Source organism: Pollachius pollachius (assembly GCF_949987615.1).
Source record: "Pollachius pollachius genome assembly, chromosome: 1".
Taxonomy (NCBI): domain Eukaryota; kingdom Metazoa; phylum Chordata; class Actinopteri; order Gadiformes; family Gadidae; genus Pollachius; species Pollachius pollachius.
The window spans coordinates 23209453-23230639 of NC_136934.1; the positions used below are offsets into that span (position 1 = coordinate 23209453).

The following is a 21187-nucleotide window of genomic DNA, read 5'->3' on the forward strand; positions in this document are numbered from 1 at the left end:
GGCCAGAACAGACGATGGACAGAAGTGAGTCCATTCATATGTTCTATAATAGAACAGGGTGCCATTCACACTCTATGGTGCAGTAGGAGAACAGGGTCAAAGGTCACCATTCAGTAGACACTCTCATTCCATTCCATCTGACGCTGTAACTGATTTCAAAAATAACATGCACCCCCGACAAATGCACACTTTTCTACATTAGAGAACACTCAAACACAAAACCAACTTCATTGCACACAATGGCCCTACATTGTGCTGATTTCATATGAATGATATACATGTAATATTCATATCTCATTGAGGACATGTTTTGATCCCTGGCAAGAGGAGTTTTATGGGTTCCTGCATAAAGCAAAACATTCATATTTGTGGTGATCTTTAGTTTTTCAAATGTAATTTATTCCTTTGACCGGAACAGCACACATTTGTGACATCTCTGTAAGCATGCAGAGTTTGCCAGGGAAGATAATTTCCATCTGTAGTCTCTGAGCAGGCAGCGTGTTAAAAACACATTCAATATTAAAATGGCTTTAAAGATACTGTCCACAGAGATAGACCTGCACTGTGTACAAAAACCAACAGACAACATAGCGACACATAACATAAACCCTGGCGCTGGCAGGACTGCTTGCTGATGAACCAAGCTCACAATAAAATAACACGTTGAATTACTGGTAATGTTCCTGACATGAGATAGAGTTTATTTAGGGCTGTATCTGTTTAATATGTGCCATCTGTTATGGTGTGTTTAGTGTGGTGATTAAAAGGTATTTGGGGAACTTTTTATCGCTTCGGTTATGCTTTTCCATTCCTCCATCCTCTAACTAAACCTGTCTGACTGTAATAGTTTCCTCTACTTTCTCATTCTCTTTCCTCTCCCATACCCCCCCCCCCCCCCCCTTTATCTTCTCTCTCTCCCCTTAGTTCTGTCTCGGCTGATCCAGGAGCTGCAGTCCTTCCTTTGTGTCCTGGACACGGAGAGCCTCAGTTACATCGCTCAGACCCAGAAGAAATCCCTTTCAGAACTCTTGGCAATACTACACACTGCAGACACTCCTGGTAGATATCAACTATTAACACTAAAGTTATTGATTAGTATTGTGAGGAAGTCATAATAAAAATGAGCTACTATTATTTAAAAATGGCAGAAGGTTGGACAATTGACATCATTGTTTTGTGATTTGCATTCCCCAAATACGACCGACAGCATCAATGGTCAAACCTTTTCCATTATTTCTTTACAGAAGGTGGCACACTGACATTTTTCTGCAGACCTGTATGATGCACTTCTGCCTTATATTAGAAATTTGCCTCGAAATAGCGGTGACTATTAATGTGTGTGAAGTTTTTTGTGCGTCAACAGGGTTGATTCTAGTGTGATCACTGATTGATACAACAACCAAACTTACAAATATATATAGCATGCGAGCACACTACATTATGTACAAGTGGCAATTTGTTTTTGCATGTATGTCAGTACGAATACAATTTTCAGTCTACAATTTGCCGCTATCCCATTTCTGCGTTTCATAATACTGATGCTTCTGTTCTACACAATCACTAATGCTCTTTCTATTATTAAGTCGGTTTTTGTGTTTCCTTTCTCTTCATGCTTACTACATCATGGCTAGTAGCCCTTCAGGAGCTAAGGCCACCTACAGTATTCCCATGCATTCGTTATTCTTCTAGCAGAACATCATTTTGATGTCAGTAATTTCCACAGTACTTGTCTTATCATAATAATGACAACCTTACAATGGAGAGGGTGCAGTAGGTGACACCTTTGATATATCTATATATGTGTGTGTATATATATATATATATATATATATATATATATTATGGATGCATACTAAACATATTGGTTAGTTAAGTGTTGAATGTGTTTTAATAAGTTTGTGTGTGTTTGTGTGTATTTTTCCACTCAGTGGAAGATGCTGAATACATGTTTATGAGCTGTCCATCATTATCGCCTAGCAAGATGCATACTGACACGTCTTTGGCAGGTAAAGGATTTGATTAATAAAAATAATGATACTCGGTACAATAACAATGATATCAAAAGAGGTTATATTTATCTACGTATGCTCTACACCTTTAATTCAATAACAAATTGGAGCTACAGTGGATGAAATTGACATTGTGTATGTATATGTGTGCGTGTTTGTGTGTATGTATGTGTGTCTGTGCGTTGGTGTGTGTGTGTGTGTGTGTGTGTGTGTGTAGAGGTACATCTCCTTTCTAAGCAGGAAACTCAGAGGGAGTCTGCAGACATACAATCAAGGTCATTGAATGGGGTGAGTCTCAACACACACACAGACACACACACACACAAAAACAACACACACACATCAATTCCAGCATTTTATTTATAGAGGAGAGGATAGGGGAAAGGAAGGAGAGGAGGTAAGGAATAGAGGAGAAGAATGGGTGCAAGGGAAGGGGACTTTTGTTGGATGTGGTATGGTAATGACTAGCACTTATATGTTGGGCTGTAGATTGTAGGGCTAGTTACTGGTTACTTTTGCTGTATATGGTGGTTTTGTGTGTGTGTGTGTTTGTGTGTGTGTGTGTGTGTGTGTGTGTGTCTGTGTGCGTTTGCATGCATTGCAATGGGTGTGTGTTTGTGTGTGTGTGTATGTATGTGTGTAAGAGACAGGAAGTGTACTGTTTATATGAGAGCCTCTGCAATGCTATTTGGTGAGGGCTAAGTGCAGGCAGGAAGTGGTTGATAGCTGCCGATTAGCATCTGGGCTAAATGATGTCGTGATAGAACAAACAAACACAGACACACACACACACATAGATGTAAGTTGAGCTGGCATGAAACACGAATCATTATTAGTAGGCATGGCTTTTTGTCTATGGCATTGCTGTCTGACATGCATACATCAATGAAAATTAACAACATATATCTTTCCTTTCTTTCTTTTTTTATTCCATTTGTTCTTTCTCGCCATTTCTTTGGATCTTCGTCTCTTTCGGTCTGTCGGTCTGTCTGTCGCCATCTGTCTCTGTGTCCCATCAGGGCGTGGCTGTACCCTGCCCAGGGAGTCTGGCCAGAGTCATCAACCATGATGATGAGGAGGAGGAAGAAGAGGATGACGAAGAAGACAACTACGAAGAAGCAGAGCCTTATATACCTGAACTAACCTGCAATAATAAAGGTGCACCAACACGCACACACACACACACAAGCACGCACACACGCATGCATGCACGCGCACACACACGCACACACGCATGCAAGCACACACACAAACACACACACATGCATGCACGCACGCATGCACGCACACACGCTCAAACATATGCCCACACACACACACGCATGCACACACATGCACACACACACACACACACACAAACACACACACACTCCTACATACAAACACACACACACACACATACACATGAGATGATATTATCATAATGTCATAAATCTGAAGTTCTCCTTCCTCCAGAGAAGGCGGAGACTGAGAGCAGCCACTATGAGTTGTACGGGGAGGAGGGGGAGGAGCAAGTGAAGGACAGGGCTCACTACATCCAATGGACAGCCTCTCAGCCCTGCCTAAGGTCCGCCCCGGAGTCCCGCCTCTGTGGCTATCTGTGGAGGAAGAGGTGGCTGGGCCAGTGGAGCAAGCAGCTGTTTGTCATTAGGAACGACGCCCTATTGGTTAGGCTCCTTTTTTTTCCTCCATGCTTTTTCTTTTTAACTTGCTATGTCTATATACAGTGGGGCAAAAAAGTATTTAGTCAGCCACCAATTGTGCAAGTTCTCCCACTTAAAAAGACGAGAGAGGCCTGTAATTTTCATCATAGGTAAACCTCAGCTATGAGAGACAAAATGAAAAAAAAAATCCAGAAAATCACATTGTCTGATTTTTTAAGAATTTATTTGCAAATTATGGTGGAAAATAAGTATTTGGTCACCTACAAACCAGCAAGATTTCTGGCTGTCACAGACCTGTAACTTCTTCTTTAAGAGGCTCCTCTGTCCTCCACTTGTTACCTGTATTAATGGCACCTGTTTGAACTCCTTATCAGTATAAAATACACCTGTCCACAACCTCAAACAGTCACACTCCAAACTCCACTATGACCAAGACCAAAGAGCTGTCAAAGGACACCAGAAACACAATTGTAGACCTGCACCAGGCTGGGAAGTCTGAATCTGCAATAGGTAAGCAGCTTGGTGTGAAGAAATCAACTGTGGGAGCAATTATTAGGAAATGGAATACATACAAGACCACTGACAATCTCCCTCGATCTGGGGCTCCACGCAAGATCTCACCCTGTGGGGTCAAAATGATCACAAGAACGGTGAACAAAAATCCCAGAACCACACGGGGGGACGTAGTGAATGACCTCCAGAGAGCTGGGACCAAAGTATCAAAGGCTACCATCACTAACACACTACGCCGCCAGGGACTCAAATCCGGCAGTGCCAGACGTGTCCCCCTGCTAAAGCCAGTGCATGTCCGGGCCCGTTTGAAGTTTGCTAGAAAGCATTTGGATGATCCAGAACAGGATTGGGAGAATGTCATATGGTCAGATGAAACCAAAATATAACTTTTTGGTAAAAACTCAACTCGTCGTGTTTGGAGGAGAAAGAATGCTGAGTTGCATCCAAAGAACACCATACCTACAGTGAGGCATGGGGGTGGAAACATCATGCTTTGGGGCTGTTTATCTGCCATGGGACCAGGACGTCTGATCCGTGTGACGGAAAGAAGGAATGGGGCCATGTATCGTGAGAGTTTGAGTGAAAACCTCCTTCCATCAGCAAGGGCACTGAAGATGAAACGTGGCTGGGTCTTTCAGCATGACAATGACCCCAAACACACCGCCCGGGCAACGAAGGAGTGGCTTCGTAAGAAGCATTTCAAGGTCCTGGAGTGGCCTAGCCAGTCTCCAGATCTCAACCCCATAGAAAATCTTTGGAGGGAGTTGAAAGTCCGTGTGGCCCAAAAACATCACTGCTCTAGAGGAGATCTGCATGGAGGAATGGGCCAAAATACCAGCAGCAGTGTGTGAAAACCTTGTAAAGACTTACAGAAAACGTTTGACCTCTGTCATTGCCAACAAAGGGCATGTAACAAAGTATTGAGATGACCTTTTGTTATTGACCAAATACTTATTTTCCACCATAATTTGCAAATAAATTCTTTAAAAATCAGACAATGTGATTTTCTAGATTTTTTTTTTCATTTTGTCTCTCATAGCTGAGGTATACCTATGATGAAAATTACAGGCCTCTCTCATCTTTTTAAGTGGGAGAACTTGCACAATTGGAGGCTGACTAAATACTTTTTTGCCCCACTGTACATTCAGGTATCTGTTTATGTTTTATAATTAAATTCACCGTATATATATATATATTAATTTCAATTTATTAACTCTATATCTATTGAATTGTACAATATTATACACATTTTTATCATGTAATATATAGATATTATTATATACTGTGTATATATATATGTATATATATATATGTATAAATTATATAATTTTTTAATATTTATAATAATTGTAATTAATATTAGATATCATATTTATTGCGTTTATGTCTGCCGGTCACTGCAGTGCTACCGGAGTGCCAAGGATCTGTTGCCCCAGCTGGAGATGGGTCTGCAGGGTTGTCAGGTGCTATACCGGCCCCGGACTAGCAGGGGGCTCCAGCACGAGCTCAGGGTGTCGGATGCGACCCAGACACTGGTCCTGGGACTCAACGATCCCCAGGAGGCATCAGAGTGGAAAAGGGTGAGACAGCAGGAGGGTTGGCGCGGTGGGGCGGCAGTAGCTCAGGGTGTAGAGCGGGTTGACTAGTAACCAAATGATTGCTAGTTAGATCGCCGGCTCCTTCTAGCTGAGTGTCAGGGTGTCCCTGAGCAAGACACCTCAACCTGACTGCTCATGACGAGCCTGCTGTCACTCTGCGTGGTTGACTCCGCCGGTGTGTGAATGTTGGAATGATGGTTGCAAGTCACTTTGGATAAAAGCGACTAGCAAAATCCAAGCATTTGATTTCAATGCATCCGTTTGGAACAGGTTGCTGAAGGCTCAACATTAAAGGCCCGATATACTTTGAAATCTAAATCGGCATGTTCACAAAGGCTGTTGAACACAGCGTATACAGGGTCCATCACTGGGAGCTCTCGCTGTGAAACAGTGTGGACCAAACGCAGGCAGCAGTGTATTTCAGGGGTGCAGCACACAACGCAGCAATAGAAGCTCAATGCAAGGCTTCAATTTGCTCACACAATTCTTTCTGCCCTTATCTATTCATGAATACGTGGGTGTGTATGTGTGTGTGTGTGTGTGTGTGTGTGTGTGTGTGTGTGTGTGTGTGTGTGTGTGTGTTTGTGTGTGTGTGTGTGTGAGTGTGTGTGTGTGTATGTGTGTGTGTGTGTGTGTGTGTGTTCCAGGTCATGGAAGACATCAGCTCTGGGGGTGTAGACACATTGAGCTGCTCCTCCCAGGTCAAGTCAGACCGAACCCCTTCATACAGAGTGAGTCTCCACCCCACACACACACCTTCTCACAAACTCACAGGCCTATACGTTGTATATTAACAGTACATGTGTGTGTGCACCACCTGCTTTTTCTAGTACAGCCCAGCTCTGCAAAGTGATGAAGAAGACGATGAACCTCCGGACAACTATAGCAACAAAGGTAGACAAGTCCCCATTTCACAACGGCAAAGAACGTACACACCTGTAGTCATGGCAGCAGACAAACAAGAGGGCCCCAATCTTTAATTTGAGTCTTGGTCCAATGAACAATACCACACAAACAAAAACCTGTAGCAGGCTGATCCATCAGAAGTTGAGAAATTTAGAAATCTTGACAGAAGTTCTAGATCTTTAAGCCAACCAGCAGGCTAGATGCTAGCCATTGCCCAGGAAGGCCGAGAAGTCTCCTGCTAGAGGTGGAGGAGTCTCCTGCTGGAGGTGGAGGAGTCACCTACTAGCGGTGAAGGAGTCTCCTGCTAGTTGTGGAGTATCATGCTAGAGGAGGAGGAGTCTCATGCTAGAGGTCTAGAGGTGGAGGAGCCTCCTGCTAGAGGTGGAGGAGCCTCCTGCTAGAGGTGGAGGAGAAGATAATCCACTACAAGCGGTCTGCTTGGGGCCATGAATATACAATAAAGAGGGCAAGCATTTCATCACATTAAAATAACCCTGCTTCCCAGATGAATTTCCCCACATTGAGTGATGCCAACCATTAAATTATGAGCTTACTCATAATTATTTACAAAGTGCCTTTTTAGATTAGCCTAGTGTAAGGACACTAGGCTATTCTGAAAAGGCATTTTGAGCCAAGCAGTTACTCAGATGTGTTTCCACATCCTGGCAACTGCTGGCATTCAGATTATCTTCCAAATAATAAACAGAAAATTTGAAATTCATCAGTTTATTATTTTGCCCGAGACATTTGAAATAAGGAGTGGATAATCAGTTGACCTGCTGGCTAGTGCTGCTGGTAGCTAGGAGACTGCTGCTGCTGCTGCAGTGTCTGCTGTTGCTTGAGTGGCTAGAGTGGCTGCAGTGGCTGGAGTGGCTGCTTTGGCTGGAGTGGCTGCAGTGGCTGGAGTGCCTGCTGTTGCTGGAGTGCCTGCTGTTGCTGGAGTGCCTGCTGTTGCTGGAGTGGGTGCTGTGGCTGGAGTGGCTGCTGTGGGTGCTATTGCTGGTGGTGCTGGAGTAGCTGCAGTGGCTGAAGTGACTGCAGTGGCTGCTAGGAGACTGCTGGTAATGGGGATGCTGCTCATACTTTTGGATCCAACTCACCATGTACTTGATACCCCACAGCAAGTAGTAGAGACAATTGCAGTACCCTGGTAAAAAAATTGAAGAAATGAATTAAGTCCATGCTACTGATTAATCACTGAGTAAAGAATTACAAAATAAACAAATCACCTTATTAGAAAAGCCATGGTTTCTTTGGAGAGTAAACCTGTGTGCCTGGCACTACATCACTAAAATGTGAAGTGTCTTAATATAGTATTGTTAGATTTCAGCTTATTTCTAAGCTGTTCGTATAGACTCTGCGTTGTGTATTTTTTCGTCGTAGTAGTAATTCTTGTAGTGGAAATCAAGGCAACTTGACAGGTTGGATCAGAGGGTTGAATAGATGGTTTAAGTGAGAACAGGTAGGTTTGAGGTGAGTATAATAGGAAAGAAAATGTGAAAAACAAAAGCACAGTTGATAAGGTATATGGCCTTGGCTATGTCCCAGAAAACGTGGTTGGTTTGTCCTTGTTGGGACATAAACAAATGGAGGATTGTTGGAAATAACACCTGGTATCAGTAGGAGAGGCACTGGCCTGAACAGGTTCTACACAAGAGCTGTAATTTCTCTAAATAATGCAGAATTATAAATGATTGCATTATCATCCCAATCTGACCTTTAAAATTGGCTGACATTTTTAATTATATATATTTGTTTTTGAATCTTTAACATTCTATATATATTTTAAAAAAATAACCCTTTTCTCATTTTGTTTTTGTTTTAAAAAAATCTTTAAAAAAAAAAAACAACACTTATTTTGAGAGCCTTTACCCCAATTCCGTTGCCCTTTGTGCAATGACAATAAAGAGATTCTGATTCTGATTCCGACCTGTTCCCAGAATAAGATATGTATCACAGAGAGACACTATAAAACAGCAACATACTACATTCCTCCCTCTTGATAATATTAAACGTAGTTTAACCTTTACATGATAATTCAGTGTATCTACTGGTAAACAATCAACAAAAGAAAGAATAAAAGGCAATAGTAAACATATAGCAAACATTTTTTTATGATGATACTCATCATAAAAAAGTAAACCAGGTGTAGGCTACTTAAAAATAGCAAACTCATTAGGTAAAACCAAAACAGATAAAAAAATCAAAAAAATCAAGGAAATCAACTGTCCAGACACCTCCCTCTGCTCGGCAGTGAAGCTCTAACAGCTTTAATAGTTCTCACTGTTCCCAAAAGACAAAATTACAGGGCCTAGATGCAGGCTTAGCCTTAGAAACTTTGCAAAACAATCTCCAAAGCAGGCACTACATAGGCGACCTAACATGAACCACGGAAATAAGGAAGCAGATATGAATAAGCATTCTGTCCACAAACAAACATGGTCCCATTTACTGCAGGCAAGGCATCCGTATATTTACCAACAGACCTACCATTTCCTGATATGGCAACCTGTTCCTGTGAACCCACACTCTTACCAACCTCCTGCAACCTTTCCTTTATCGGTCCAACAAATGACAACCTTAAGAGCATAGCTCAATTTGATCTCAATTGGGAGTCCTGCATCCATTTGGACGGTGTAATAGGGAACCTGGGCTGCTACCGATCTAGGGGGTCTTGTTTACCTTCAATGACATGCTTGTAAGCTGCAATATCCTCAGGGATGGTGAACGGGACAGCGAGGTAAGGATATACCTGAGATGAAGATGGCATAAGCCCACAAACCCAACACGACTGCATCCCTTTAGCCTTAGCTAACCCATGGGCAGTTTGTAAAAAGGTGTTATCTTTGTGGACTACATTATGGCTATCAAATGAACAATTTCCCCCTGTAAAAAGATGGCACAACAACATCACAAAGAATACCAGTGACATCATGGCTCAGTTAGTTTTGAGTAGGCAGTTGCAACAAAGACTTCTTTTCCAGGCTATGGTCACCGCAGGTGTGATGGCGAGGGATTCGGATGGGGGAGGGGAGGGATGGGGTAGAAAGTTTGTAGTAGGGCATCAGGACAATGCTGAGACACAGTTCAGTTCAAGAACAGATAGCAGCCTCTGCTATCACAAGGGCTCAACTCGTGTCCGTGTCTCCTGGATGTCCAGGTACGATGAAACATGTGATTGAAAAGAAAAAGTGCCAGTTTTGGGGAGGCATTGTCACAGTCTCACAATTTTTTTTTGTATCAGTAATCAGTATCAGTCATCATGATTCTCAATAAACTTGTGTAAAAGAATGAATGAGCAATGTTGGGAACATTACTTTAAAAAAGTAATTAGTTATAGTTACTCACTACTTGTTCCAAAATGTAACTGAGTTAGTAACTAAACCACTATATAATAAAAGTAACTAGTTCCAAGGGAAAGTAACTATTTGCCTTACTGTAAAAAAAAAAGTTGCTATATGTCAAAGTATTTGTGGTGGTTTAGGTATCTGTGTTTTTGGCCACTAGCTTTGTAGATGCATGTGTCGTTGTGAGATGCTTCATTAAATTAGAGTTGTTTACATGCACGTTCTTGCCTTTGACCTTACCTTGCTTATATCTCCACCTTAAAAAATGCCAACTTTTCATCGGATTGCTCCGGACTCACCATTTCTGCTGTTTCATAGAATGTGTGTGTGAATGTGTGTGTGTGTGTGTGTGTGTGTGTGTGTGTGTGTGTGTGTGTGTGTGTGTGTGTGTGTGTGTGTGGCGCGGGTGTCCTGGCCTGTGAGTAAAAACACTGGCTCCGATTGGCTATCATTAAACACTCAACCTTAGCCAATCATAATCGCTTATCTCGTTGTTAACCCACCCGGTCTCCTCACTAGCAGTTTGTGTGTGGAGCCAGGGGTGCGTTCGTATATTCTTATTTTTATTCAATCAATTCATAGTAACGCACCGCATTAACAGTAACAGAGTTGTAACGACGGAAACATTAATTAGTTTGATTACCCCGTTACTGAAAAAATAACGGCGTTACCTAACGCCGTTATTTTAAATGGCGTTATTACAAACACTGTGAATGTGAAAATGAAAAATGATGGCTTAAATGTTCCGACATGGACATCTCTTCTGTCTCACTCACTGACTCGCTTTACCTCTCTCTTTTCCTCTCTCTGTCTTCTTGCTTTACCTCTCCCTCGTTTTCTCTCTCTATCTAGAGTATGGGGATGGTGTTAGGCCAGAAGATACGTAAGATTATTCTGAAGTTTCTTGTGTGGAATGCAGAGATCTTGGAAAGGTCTTTCTCTGTCATCCTCCAGCATTCAGAGTTGTATAATAAGGACGAGAGAACACAGCTCTTGTATAATTTGAGTTTGGTGTTGATGCTATACATCATGGACTTCCACACATTGTTCATCATTCTGAATGTGTTTCTTGCCTTGGTGAATCGGCTTTTGATGTCATTGCCTGTTCCTCCATCTTATCTTACAGTTCTTCCCAGATATGAAAACTCTTCTGTTGTGGGTATATTTATTCCATTTATTTGTATAGGTGGGGGATTTTGTGTGTTTAAGGTCATCACCTGTTTTCTTCAGGCCTATGTTCAGTCCTATTTGTTGTGCAAATCTGTTGACACGGGATGTTTTTTCTTACATATGTAGGTGTGTATGGGAAACCAGTGCCAAGTCGTCTGCAAAGTCTAGGTCTTCAGGTGTTGTAAATAGTGTCCATCTGATGCCTCTAGGTTGATCTTCGGTTGTTCTTCGCATCACCCAGTCTATGACGGTATTGAAGAGTAATGCGGACATCACGCATCCTTGCCTCACTCCAGTCTTGACTTCGAAAGTGTGGATGCTGTTTCCTACTTGGCATGTGAAGTTGCTGTAAGAACCCTTTATGATGAGGATGATTTCTTATGGAATCCCATACAAACATAGAATGTGCCATAAACTGTCCCTGTGTATGCTGTCAAATGCTTTCTCGAAGTCTACAAAATTGATATATAGCTGTCTTTGCCATTCTGTGCAATGCTCTATAATGCGCAGAGTGAAAATTTGGTCAGCACACCCTTTTCCTTTCCGAAACCCTGCTTGTTCTCTTCTGAGCTGCTTGTCTATTACTTGGAATTGACTAAAGGGTAATTCCAAGCCAGTTGTCACAGTTTTTTAGGGAACCTTTCTTGGGGATCTTTACGAGTACACCCTTTGACCAGTCGTTTTGTATCGTCTTCCCCTCCCATATGGATGTGAAGAGTGGTTTGAACAGTTTTGCTGAAAGTTCTGGGTGTACTTTGAACAGTTCTGCATTCAGGTTGTCTTGCCCGGGGGCTTTTCCGTTTTGAGTGATTTGATGGCTGAAACTATTTATTTTTCTTCTGGTGGTGCAGTGTTAACATCAAGGACAGTCTCAGGTTCCTGTATCTCTGCTTCTGCTGTTGGTGGGGGTCTGTTTAGGACCTCGCTGAAGTGTTCAGCCCAACTTGCCTCTACTTCTGCCTCTGATGTAAGAGTTTGCCCTTGTTTGCCTTGCTCTCCCTTGTTTACTGCTTCTTCTGCCTGGTCTGCAAGACTGTTTATATAATTTCTCTTGTTTTCTCTTGCCATCCTCTTAACTGTTCTGTCGGTTTCCCTATATTGTTGCTTGTATTTATCTTTAATCCTTTGTGACTTGGCTTCCATTCATTTCTTTTTAAGGGCTCTCCTATATGCTATGACTTTCCAGGTGTCTGCTGTAATCCACTCTTTTCTGTTCCTTTGCTTTATTCCCAGGCAGACTTCACTGCTATTGGAGTAAGCGGTTTTGATCTGTTCCCATTTAATGTTGGCATCATCAGGTCCTTTTTGCATGTTGTCACGTGTGTCTGCCAGAGCTTGGAATCTGTTTTTCAGCTGTAGTATGAAAGCGGCCTTCACTTTGGGGTCATGTAATTTCTCCACGTCAAAATGTTGCTGTCCTGTTATCTTCTTCCAAGCTCTCCTTAATTTTAACTTAAGCACTGCTGTGACTGGGTGATGGTCGCTGCTGACATAAGCCCCTCTCCTGACTCTAATGTTCAAGAGTGATCGTCTCCAGGTGCCGTTGATCATTAGATGGTCTATCTGGTTCCTGTCTCTTCCATTGGGGGAACACCAGGTGAGTTTGTGGATGTCGGTATGTGGGAATAGGGTACCTCCGATGACAAGGTTGTAAGTGGTACATAACTCTGACAGCCTGTCCCCATTTTCATTCATGATGCCACAGCCCTTCCTCCCCATGGCCCTGTCATAGTTTTTGTTATTGCTGCCTACTTTTGCATTTAAATCGCCCATTATTATCTTCATATCATGTTGGAGAGTTTCTTCTAATTCTGCTTGGAGCTGATCATAGAATATGTCCTTGGTTATTTCATCACTGTCATTTGTTGGTGCATAACATTGGATGATTGTGATGTTAATGTGTTTCCCTCACAATCTGACTTTCATGAGTCTGCTGTTTACAGGTTTCCATTCCATCAGACATTTCTCCATTCGTTTTTTAAGGATGATGGCTACCCCTTCATGTTGTTGGTTGTCATCCCTTCCGGAGTACAGGACAGTCTCTCCTGTGTTGGTTTTGTGTCTGCCTGTTCCTGTCCACCTACTCTCACTTATTCCGAGAATATGCAGGTTGTAATTTCTCATTTCTGCTGTTACTTGAGCGAGTTTACTTGTTTGGTACAAGGTTCGCACATTCCATAATCCAATCCTGGTCTTGCATTTTGTGTTGAGGGCACCCACCTTCTTGCCAGTAGCTTCCTTACGGCTTTCACCACTGACATTCATTCTATTATCTTTCGATAACTCTGGAGGCCCATTGTACAGTAGTGTTTTTTTCCTTTGTTGCTGTTTCCGTAACAATACTTTTTCTATGGGACTGGGTTGTTAGCTCTGTGCCCAACCGTCAACCTGGAGGACCAGTGGATTGCACTTTGTCAGACCTCTATCCCTCGACCTGACCGACTTGGATGACCCTACCAGGAGCCACCAAGTAGTTAACTAGGGGCCCTCCGTTCTAGTTCATTTTGAGAGAACCCTTCTCCTGGTTGTATAAGTTGTAGCATTACATGATTTTGCTACATTAGTAGTAAGAACGCACATAGGTAATGTACTGAGTGTAGTTCCTACTCTTGAGTTATGTTCTTGGTCAGTGATTCCCAACACCCGGTCGCTAGACCCGTTAGTATCGGGCCTTGAAATATTTTCCAGAAAAGGATAATTAGAACACAACACATAGACATAAAATGATTGATATACAACCAAACCACTGTAAAGTATGCACTGTAAATGCTCTGTGTCTTTGCACTACTTTTGTGTTTGTCGAAGTCTCAGGTGACTTATTGTGTTTCTCTTATGAATTGTAGTTTTTTATACTATTGCGTTGTTGAAGGGAGCCTGAGACTCACGCATTTCATTGCTGTTGATTTAATTGTTGTGAATATAAGAATAAACCATCTTGAAAAACAGCCACATACTTTCTTTAAAAATGATGCATCTTAAAATGAAGGCATTCAAATTGACCACCGGTTGGGAACCCCTGTTCCCGGTGACCAGCAGTAGTGACTTTCCCAGACCGTTGGGCCGCATACAGTTTTATGCAGAGCTAAGTGACGATGAACACATCCAGTGAAGAACACACGACGTCCTCCTCCTCTAACGTCCTCTTCCCTCTCTCCTCCCATGGGCGCACCTATAGGCTTCCTCAATGTGCTGATGAACTTCCAATGGCAAAGCTTGCTGTGCCAGGTGGAGGCGGGGCTCCTGAAGATGTTCGGCGACGAGGAGGGGCCGTCTGACGAGGGCGACCGCCTGCCCCAGTACACCCTGCCGCTACGAGGGGCAGACGTCCTCCCTGGGCCCGACACTGAGCACTCTTACCGCATCTATCTCAGCCTACATGGGCTTCAGATGGCGGTGTTGGAGGTACTGAGATAGCTCCCCACGCGTTGGGAGCACAGCACCTACTCACGTTATTCCTAAGGATTACTACCGGTTCAGGGTGCGGGGGGGGGGCTCTGAACATGATTAAAAAAACACCCTGTTATCTTTTACTTCTCCCTCAATTCCCCACACAAACCATTGTGCCATACCACATTTGAAGTTGATATATGGATCAGATGGGGTGGTCCCTTTCCTATTATAATTCCTGTTATGTTGCAATAGAGGTTCATACATAAAAAAAATATATACATTTTGAAAGAGAAGGGATTTGCATTGGCATGAAGAGAATAGTGTTTGAATAACATACAGATTTCAGGGAGGGATTGGTCTCAAGACCTTCTACCAACATTTTTATTGGAAAGATGTCCGCCACCATAATTCCAACACTGGCTCACTAATGCCAATGGGGGATAAGGACAGGGGGTAAGAAAGCACAACAATGATGTAAGGACACACAGGTGGAAAGTATAATCACAGACCTGTGTGAGAAGAGTCAGTCGTGCCTCACTCTTCTGATGGTAGCTAGTGCTCCGTCTCAGTGTCTTTAACCAGGGGGCGATTCAAGAAGAAGCTATTGGCTTCCTTGTATCTGTGCTGTCATGACCCAGGATGATATTAGACCCGTTTGAACCAAACTCTGATTTCATCTCTGATAGGGCAGCACATTGTCGATCTGAGGCTGTGTAAGGTGTCGGTCTACTGGCCGAAAGATTCTTGGTTCGATACACCAATGTGTTGCTTTGGATTAAAGATGAATGGATCAGAGATACCATTCATTCTGATTGCAGATCATCTGATGTTATGGATCTTCTGGGCAGAAGCTGTGGCTGGCAAACTAAACTCAGATGTACATATGTTATTATGTACAGTACTTCTATGTCATCGCTTTGAGTGTCCTGAAAAGCACAACATAAATCGAATGAATGGTTGCTGTTCTTGGGAGAAGTGTTATCAATGCTTCACTCTGTATGCCTCTTCCTCTCCAGGCCAGCTGTTTGGACGACAAACAGCGATGGCTTAAGCTGCTCAGGGAAGAAGCTTACCATCAGAATCCACCCTGTGGCAAGGATGGAGAACCAGACAATACAGGTGTAGCCCTCAGGTGAGGCCTGCTTAACCGCGTTTAACCCTTTAATCTATCAATCCCCTCAATCCGCCCATCTGTATTGTATTGGGGGCATGTGGTTAGGAGGTAGAGAGATAGAGCGGGTTGGCTGGTAACCGTAAAGTTGCTAATTCGATCTCCAGCTCCTCCAACCTAAGTGCTGAGGTGTCCCTGAGCAAGGCACCTCACCCTCACTGATTCTGATGAGCTAGCTGTCGCCCTGCATGGTTGAAACTGCTGTCGGTGTGTGAATGTGTATGTGATTGGGTGAATGTTAGGCAATATTGTAAAGCGCTTTGAGGGCCGATGGTTAGAAAAGCGCTTTATAAATGCAATCCATTTAGTTTACCATTTATTACCTCTCCTTCTCAGTAGCCTGCAGACCAGGCGATTTCCCACCTCCAACATGTACATGGACGAAATGTTCTGCCTGAACGGTAACGCCCGCTCCCAGCCCATCTATTCCAACACCTCCATACTGCGCTACACGGTATGTGATGGTCCCGGTGGGAAAGATGTTGAGTTCAGTGATGTAATGAATTCAGACATGAAACCATTCTGATGCAGAGGTATCTATTTTAAAGGGAATATTTTGGTGTGTTGTGCGCTGTCGTGTCTAACGACTTGGCTGGGATATAATCAATGAAGGGCGGCAGGAGGTAGAGCGGGTTGCCTGGTTATCGGAAGGTTGCTAGTTTTGATGCCTGGCCCCTCCTAGTGTGTCGCGGTGTTCCTGAGAAAGACAACTCACCCTGACTGCTCCTGACGAGCTGGAGCCCTGCGTGGTTGACTCCGCAGTCAGTGTGTGAATGAATGGTTGTAAGTTGTCTTGGATAAAAGCGTCAGCAAAATCCCCTAAATGTAAAATAGAGGGAAGCGGGAAATGGTGTGTCTGATGGCTCCGTCCTGACTACACAATCACAGCGTTTCAGTTTCCCGATGACCATCGTAAGGTGTCAACACAACACTTACACTCGAATAGTATCATTCTCTGTACATTAAACACTGTAGATTAACCTGCCGCTGATCAACGCCACATGGAGTTTTCAGTGGAGCCCCGGGGGAGGCCGGCTTGATCAAACTGTTGAAGCTGTTTCTAGACACTTGGTAAAGGTGTCCTTTGTCTCTCAGGATGGGATGCAGGAGTGCTTATTTCTCGGGGACACAGTGACCTACAGCAACACAGGCTTTGCCAGCCATAGTGAGTCTAATGTAGTCCTGATAGTGTGTGTGTGTGTGTGTGTGTGTGTGTGTGTGTGTGTGTGCGTGTGTGTGTGTGTGTGTGTGTGTGTGTGCCTGGGTGTGTGTGTTGGCGTGCGTGTTTGTTTGTGCAAGGATTGGTGTGTGTGTTTGTGTGCTTATTTGAGTGTATGCATGCATGAGTGTGTGTGTGTGTTTGTGTGTCGGAGTGTGTGTGTGTGTGTGTGTGTGTTTGTTTTCCTGTTTATGTGAGTGCGTGCATGCGTGCGTGTGTGTGTGCGTGCGAGTGTGTGCAGTTTGACAGGTAAAGACCTCTCCAAGCTAAAGCTGTGTTCTGTTGCTGTGGTCCAGACAGGGTCTTGGAGGTGAAGCGAAACATCCAGAAGCTGGAGCTGACGGGGTCCAGGAGGGCAGGTTCGGAGCTGAACCTGTCCACCGCCGGGAAGCAAAACAAACGCACCTCTTTCAGACAGTCTCTGGCCATTTGCAGTGAGCGAGCTCAGGTCAGAGCCGCCTGCCAACCAGCTTTCACTAGCTGTTTGGACCAGCTTTGACCCGCTTCACATAGTGATGCTTCACCTGTGTGGACTGGATAAAGAGTCATGCTGCTTCTGTTCCTGCTGCTTCTGCAGGCCGGCTTTTTGAGACCTCTGCTGCGCCGCACGGCTTCAGCCAAGACCTCGTTGAAAAGAGTTCCCTCTGCGCTGTTCGTCCAGCAGGGCAAGGCCTTGCCCCGCCGACAGGTGAGTGAGCTACTATTCTGACCACCCCAGGAGTACTAATACAGCCATACGATACAATGCAATACAATACAACTTCATTGTCTCATTGTTTCTTATTGCCTTTCGCTTCACTTGCCTGAACACATTACCGACATCAAATAATGCAACAAACCACAAAATAATTATTAAACTAAATATGTTGCAACGTTTTAGCTGTTATATTGTAGTAGTAGAAGTTTGTAATAATTAATGAATGAACATGCCTATGCATATACAGTGGAGCAAAAAAGTATTTAGTCAGCCACCAATTGTGCAAGTTCTCCAACTTAAAAAGACGAGAGAGGCCTGTAATTTTCATCACAGGTAAACCTCGCTAGGAGAGACAAAATGAAAAAGAAAATCCAGAAAATCACATTGTCTGATTTTTTAAGAATTTATTTGCAAATTATGGTGGAAAATAAGTATTTGGTCACCTACAAACCAGCAAGATTTCTGGCTGTCACAGACCTGTAACTTCTTCTTTGAGAGGCTCCTCTGTCCTCCACTCGTTACCTGTATTAATGGCACCTGTTTGAACTCCTAGTCAATATAAAAGACACCTGTCCACAACCTCAAACAGTCACACTCCACACTCCACTATGGCCAAGACCAAAGAGCTGTCAAAGGACACCAGAAACACAATTGTAGACCTGCACCAGGCTGGGAAGTCTGAATCTGCAAAAGGTAAGCAGCTTGGTGTGAAGAAATCAACTGTGGGAGCAATTATTAGGAAATTGAATACATACAAGACCACTGATAATCTCCCTCGATCTGGGGCTCCACGCAAGATCTCACCCTGTGGGGTCAAAATGATCACAAGAACGGTGAACAAAAATCCCAGAACCACACGGGGGGACCTAGTGAATGACCTCCAGAGAGCTGGGACCAAAGTAACAAAGGCTACCATCACTAACACACTACGCCGCCAGGGACTCAAATCCTGCAGTGCCAGACGTGTCCCCCTGCTAAAGCCAGTGCATGTCCGGGCCCGTTTGAAGTTTGCTAGAGAGCATTTGGATGATCCAGAACAGGATTGGGAGAATGTCATATGGTCAGATGAAACCAAAATAGAACTTTTTGGTAAAAACTCAACTCGTCGTGTTTGGAGGAGAAAGAATGCTGAGTTGCATCCAAAGAACACCATACCTACAGTGAAGCATGGGGGTGGAAACATCATGCTTTGGGGATGTTTTTCTGCCAAGGGACCAGGACGTCTGATCCGTGTGACGGAAAGAATGAATGGGGCCATGTATCGTGAGATTTTGAGTGAAAACCTCCTTCCATCAGCAAGGGCACTGAAGATGAAACGTGGCTGGGTCTTTCAGCATGACAATGACCCCAAACACACCGCCCGGGCAACGACGGAGTGGCTTCGTAAGAAGCATTTCAAGGTCCTGGAGTGGCCTAGCCAGTCTCCAGATCTCAACCCCATAGAAAATCTTTGGAGGGAGTTGAAAGTCTGTGTTGCCCAGCGAAGGCCCAAAAACATCACTGCTCTAGAGGAGATCTGCATGGAGGAATGGGCCAAAATACCAGCAGCAGTGTGTGTAAACCTTGTAAAGACTTACAGAAAACGTTTGACCTGTCATTGCCAACAAACGGGCATGTAACAAAGTATTGAGATGACCTTTTGTTATTGACCAAATACTTATTTTCCACCATAATTTGCAAATAAATTCTTTAAAACTCAGATGTGATTTTCTAGATTTTTCTTTTTTTCATTTTGTCTCTCATAGCTGAGGTATACCTATGATGAAAATTACAGGCCTCTCTCATCTTTTTAAATGGGAGAACTTGCACAATTGGTGGCTGACTAAATACTTTTTTGCCCCACTGTAACTCATCAAGCACTTAATTTCAGGAAAAAGTTAATTCGGTCATACAAATGTAATTTACTTCATGATGGCCCGATTATAACTGTTGTGTCTGCTGCATGTTGGGAGGGTCCGCCGGTTAAAGATGATCGTAACGGAGTGTTTATGTATTTTACAGGAATGCGAGCACAAGGCTACTGCTTGATACAACTGTCCTTCAGACGCACAAACACACACACACGTGAAGGATTTACGATTGATTTAACTTATGAATTATTAATGAATTCACTTGTCATAAGGACTTACTTATAACAATAACAAAAATCTGTTAATAATCAAACACTGTGTGCCTCTCCTTGCAAAGAAAACGAAGAAAAGATCACAATATCACAATATAAATGACATCTTGCTAGTGGTAAGTGAATATGGATTTTATTTTCTTATACCTTGATATGAGATTAAATGAAATCCGCTGAACTTCCTATATAACAGATGTATTTCCCTTCAGCATTCTTGGCCTGGTGCCCTTGCTCAATTTGAATATAAATTGATATCTAGGGCCATGTTTTGCCTCTCTTGTTCCTATGCAGAGGCCTCTGGTGAAACAGGAAAGAATAGCATCTGTCTATCTTCACTTTTCCTCCCACTAAAAGAATGTAATGTAATCTTTCTAAAAAAAACAAGACCAATTTTTTAATAGAATAAACTGTTAAAAGAAGCAGTTTCCATCACTGCGGCAGCTATCTATCCAATATTTATTTGTTAAGGCCTGGTCTACTTTGAAGGTCACAGTAGACTGGAGGCACTGCCACTATTCTCCAGTTGAAATCTGACAAATGTACGTCTGATCCTTTAATCTCACCCGTCATAATAACCATTTTCACTTTTAAATGTCTTATTTTCTATTGTTTATTTAAACACTTCTTATTTTAACGAATCTGCAAATATCCGATGTTATATGTATTTTCTGTGATCATTTGTGTGTATTTGTCCACACCAGAAAGAGATAGCAGTACGACACATAAATCGACACACGCCATAAAGGCAAATAAAGCAAAGCACAAAGACAGCAGGGCAGCCAAAGCTCACAACATGACTGTCGAAATGAATGTATTTAATGCAAAAAATAATTGATGACAGCGTGTGTGTGTGTGCACGCACGCAGTATGTGTAAGTGTGTGTGCGTGTGAGTGTCTGTGTGTCACCAACATAATTACAAATACAACTATTAGTCTAGTGTTAAGGGGTTGTTCATTTTATTATTAATTTAATTGATCATTTTTAAAGCAGTTGCTAAAAACTTGTTTAATATCTCATCCTAAATGTTTTGACACAAAGCTGTGCGGATGGACATTCTCACTGTGGGGATCACAGTGATCACAGAAATGTTTGTTCACAGAAACGTTTGTGTTGGATCTCACAACTCTTAATTGTACCTTTGTGATTTATGTCTATTATAATAAAATGATTGTAATCAAATTTATTAAAATGAAATGTGTTTGTTGTTTGGAATTTGTATTATGTTAATATACACACCCCTCCTCATCCTCATCTTCAAGCAACTTATCCTGGGTGCCTAAAGTGTTGCCCCCGCGGTCGCGGGGGCAGCATTGGCAGCTCTAGCAGGGGCCCCCATACTTCCCTTTCCCGGGCCACATTGACCAGCTCTGACCCCGAGGC

At 43.1% G+C, this 21187-nt stretch overlaps 1 protein-coding gene across 2 annotated transcripts in view; it reads left to right on the forward strand.

The window, feature by feature from the left end:
* Positions 1 to 20930, forward strand: part of LOC307074885 (actin filament-associated protein 1-like 2) — a 25942-nt gene extending 5012 nt beyond the window's left edge. Inside the window, exons 2-16 of one of the 2 annotated variants that reach the window (XM_079735287.1) lie at positions 925 to 1059; positions 1929 to 2006; positions 2227 to 2297; positions 3029 to 3167; positions 3465 to 3676; positions 5590 to 5766; positions 6432 to 6515; positions 6615 to 6678; positions 14383 to 14609; positions 15614 to 15729; positions 16105 to 16222; positions 16864 to 16933; positions 17284 to 17435; positions 17565 to 17675; positions 19686 to 20930. In XM_079735287.1, the coding sequence (XP_079591413.1) occupies positions 925 to 1059; positions 1929 to 2006; positions 2227 to 2297; positions 3029 to 3167; positions 3465 to 3676; positions 5590 to 5766; positions 6432 to 6515; positions 6615 to 6678; positions 14383 to 14609; positions 15614 to 15729; positions 16105 to 16222; positions 16864 to 16933; positions 17284 to 17435; positions 17565 to 17675; positions 19686 to 19712 (1781 nt within the window). In that variant the 3' untranslated portion in view covers positions 19713 to 20930. The remainder of the gene's footprint in view (positions 1 to 924; positions 1060 to 1928; positions 2007 to 2226; positions 2298 to 3028; positions 3168 to 3464; positions 3677 to 5589; positions 5767 to 6431; positions 6516 to 6614; positions 6679 to 14382; positions 14610 to 15613; positions 15730 to 16104; positions 16223 to 16863; positions 16934 to 17283; positions 17436 to 17564; positions 17676 to 19685) is intronic. The other variant, XM_079735288.1, reaches the window with a different exon arrangement.
* The last annotated feature ends 257 nt before the right edge of the window (positions 20931 to 21187 follow it).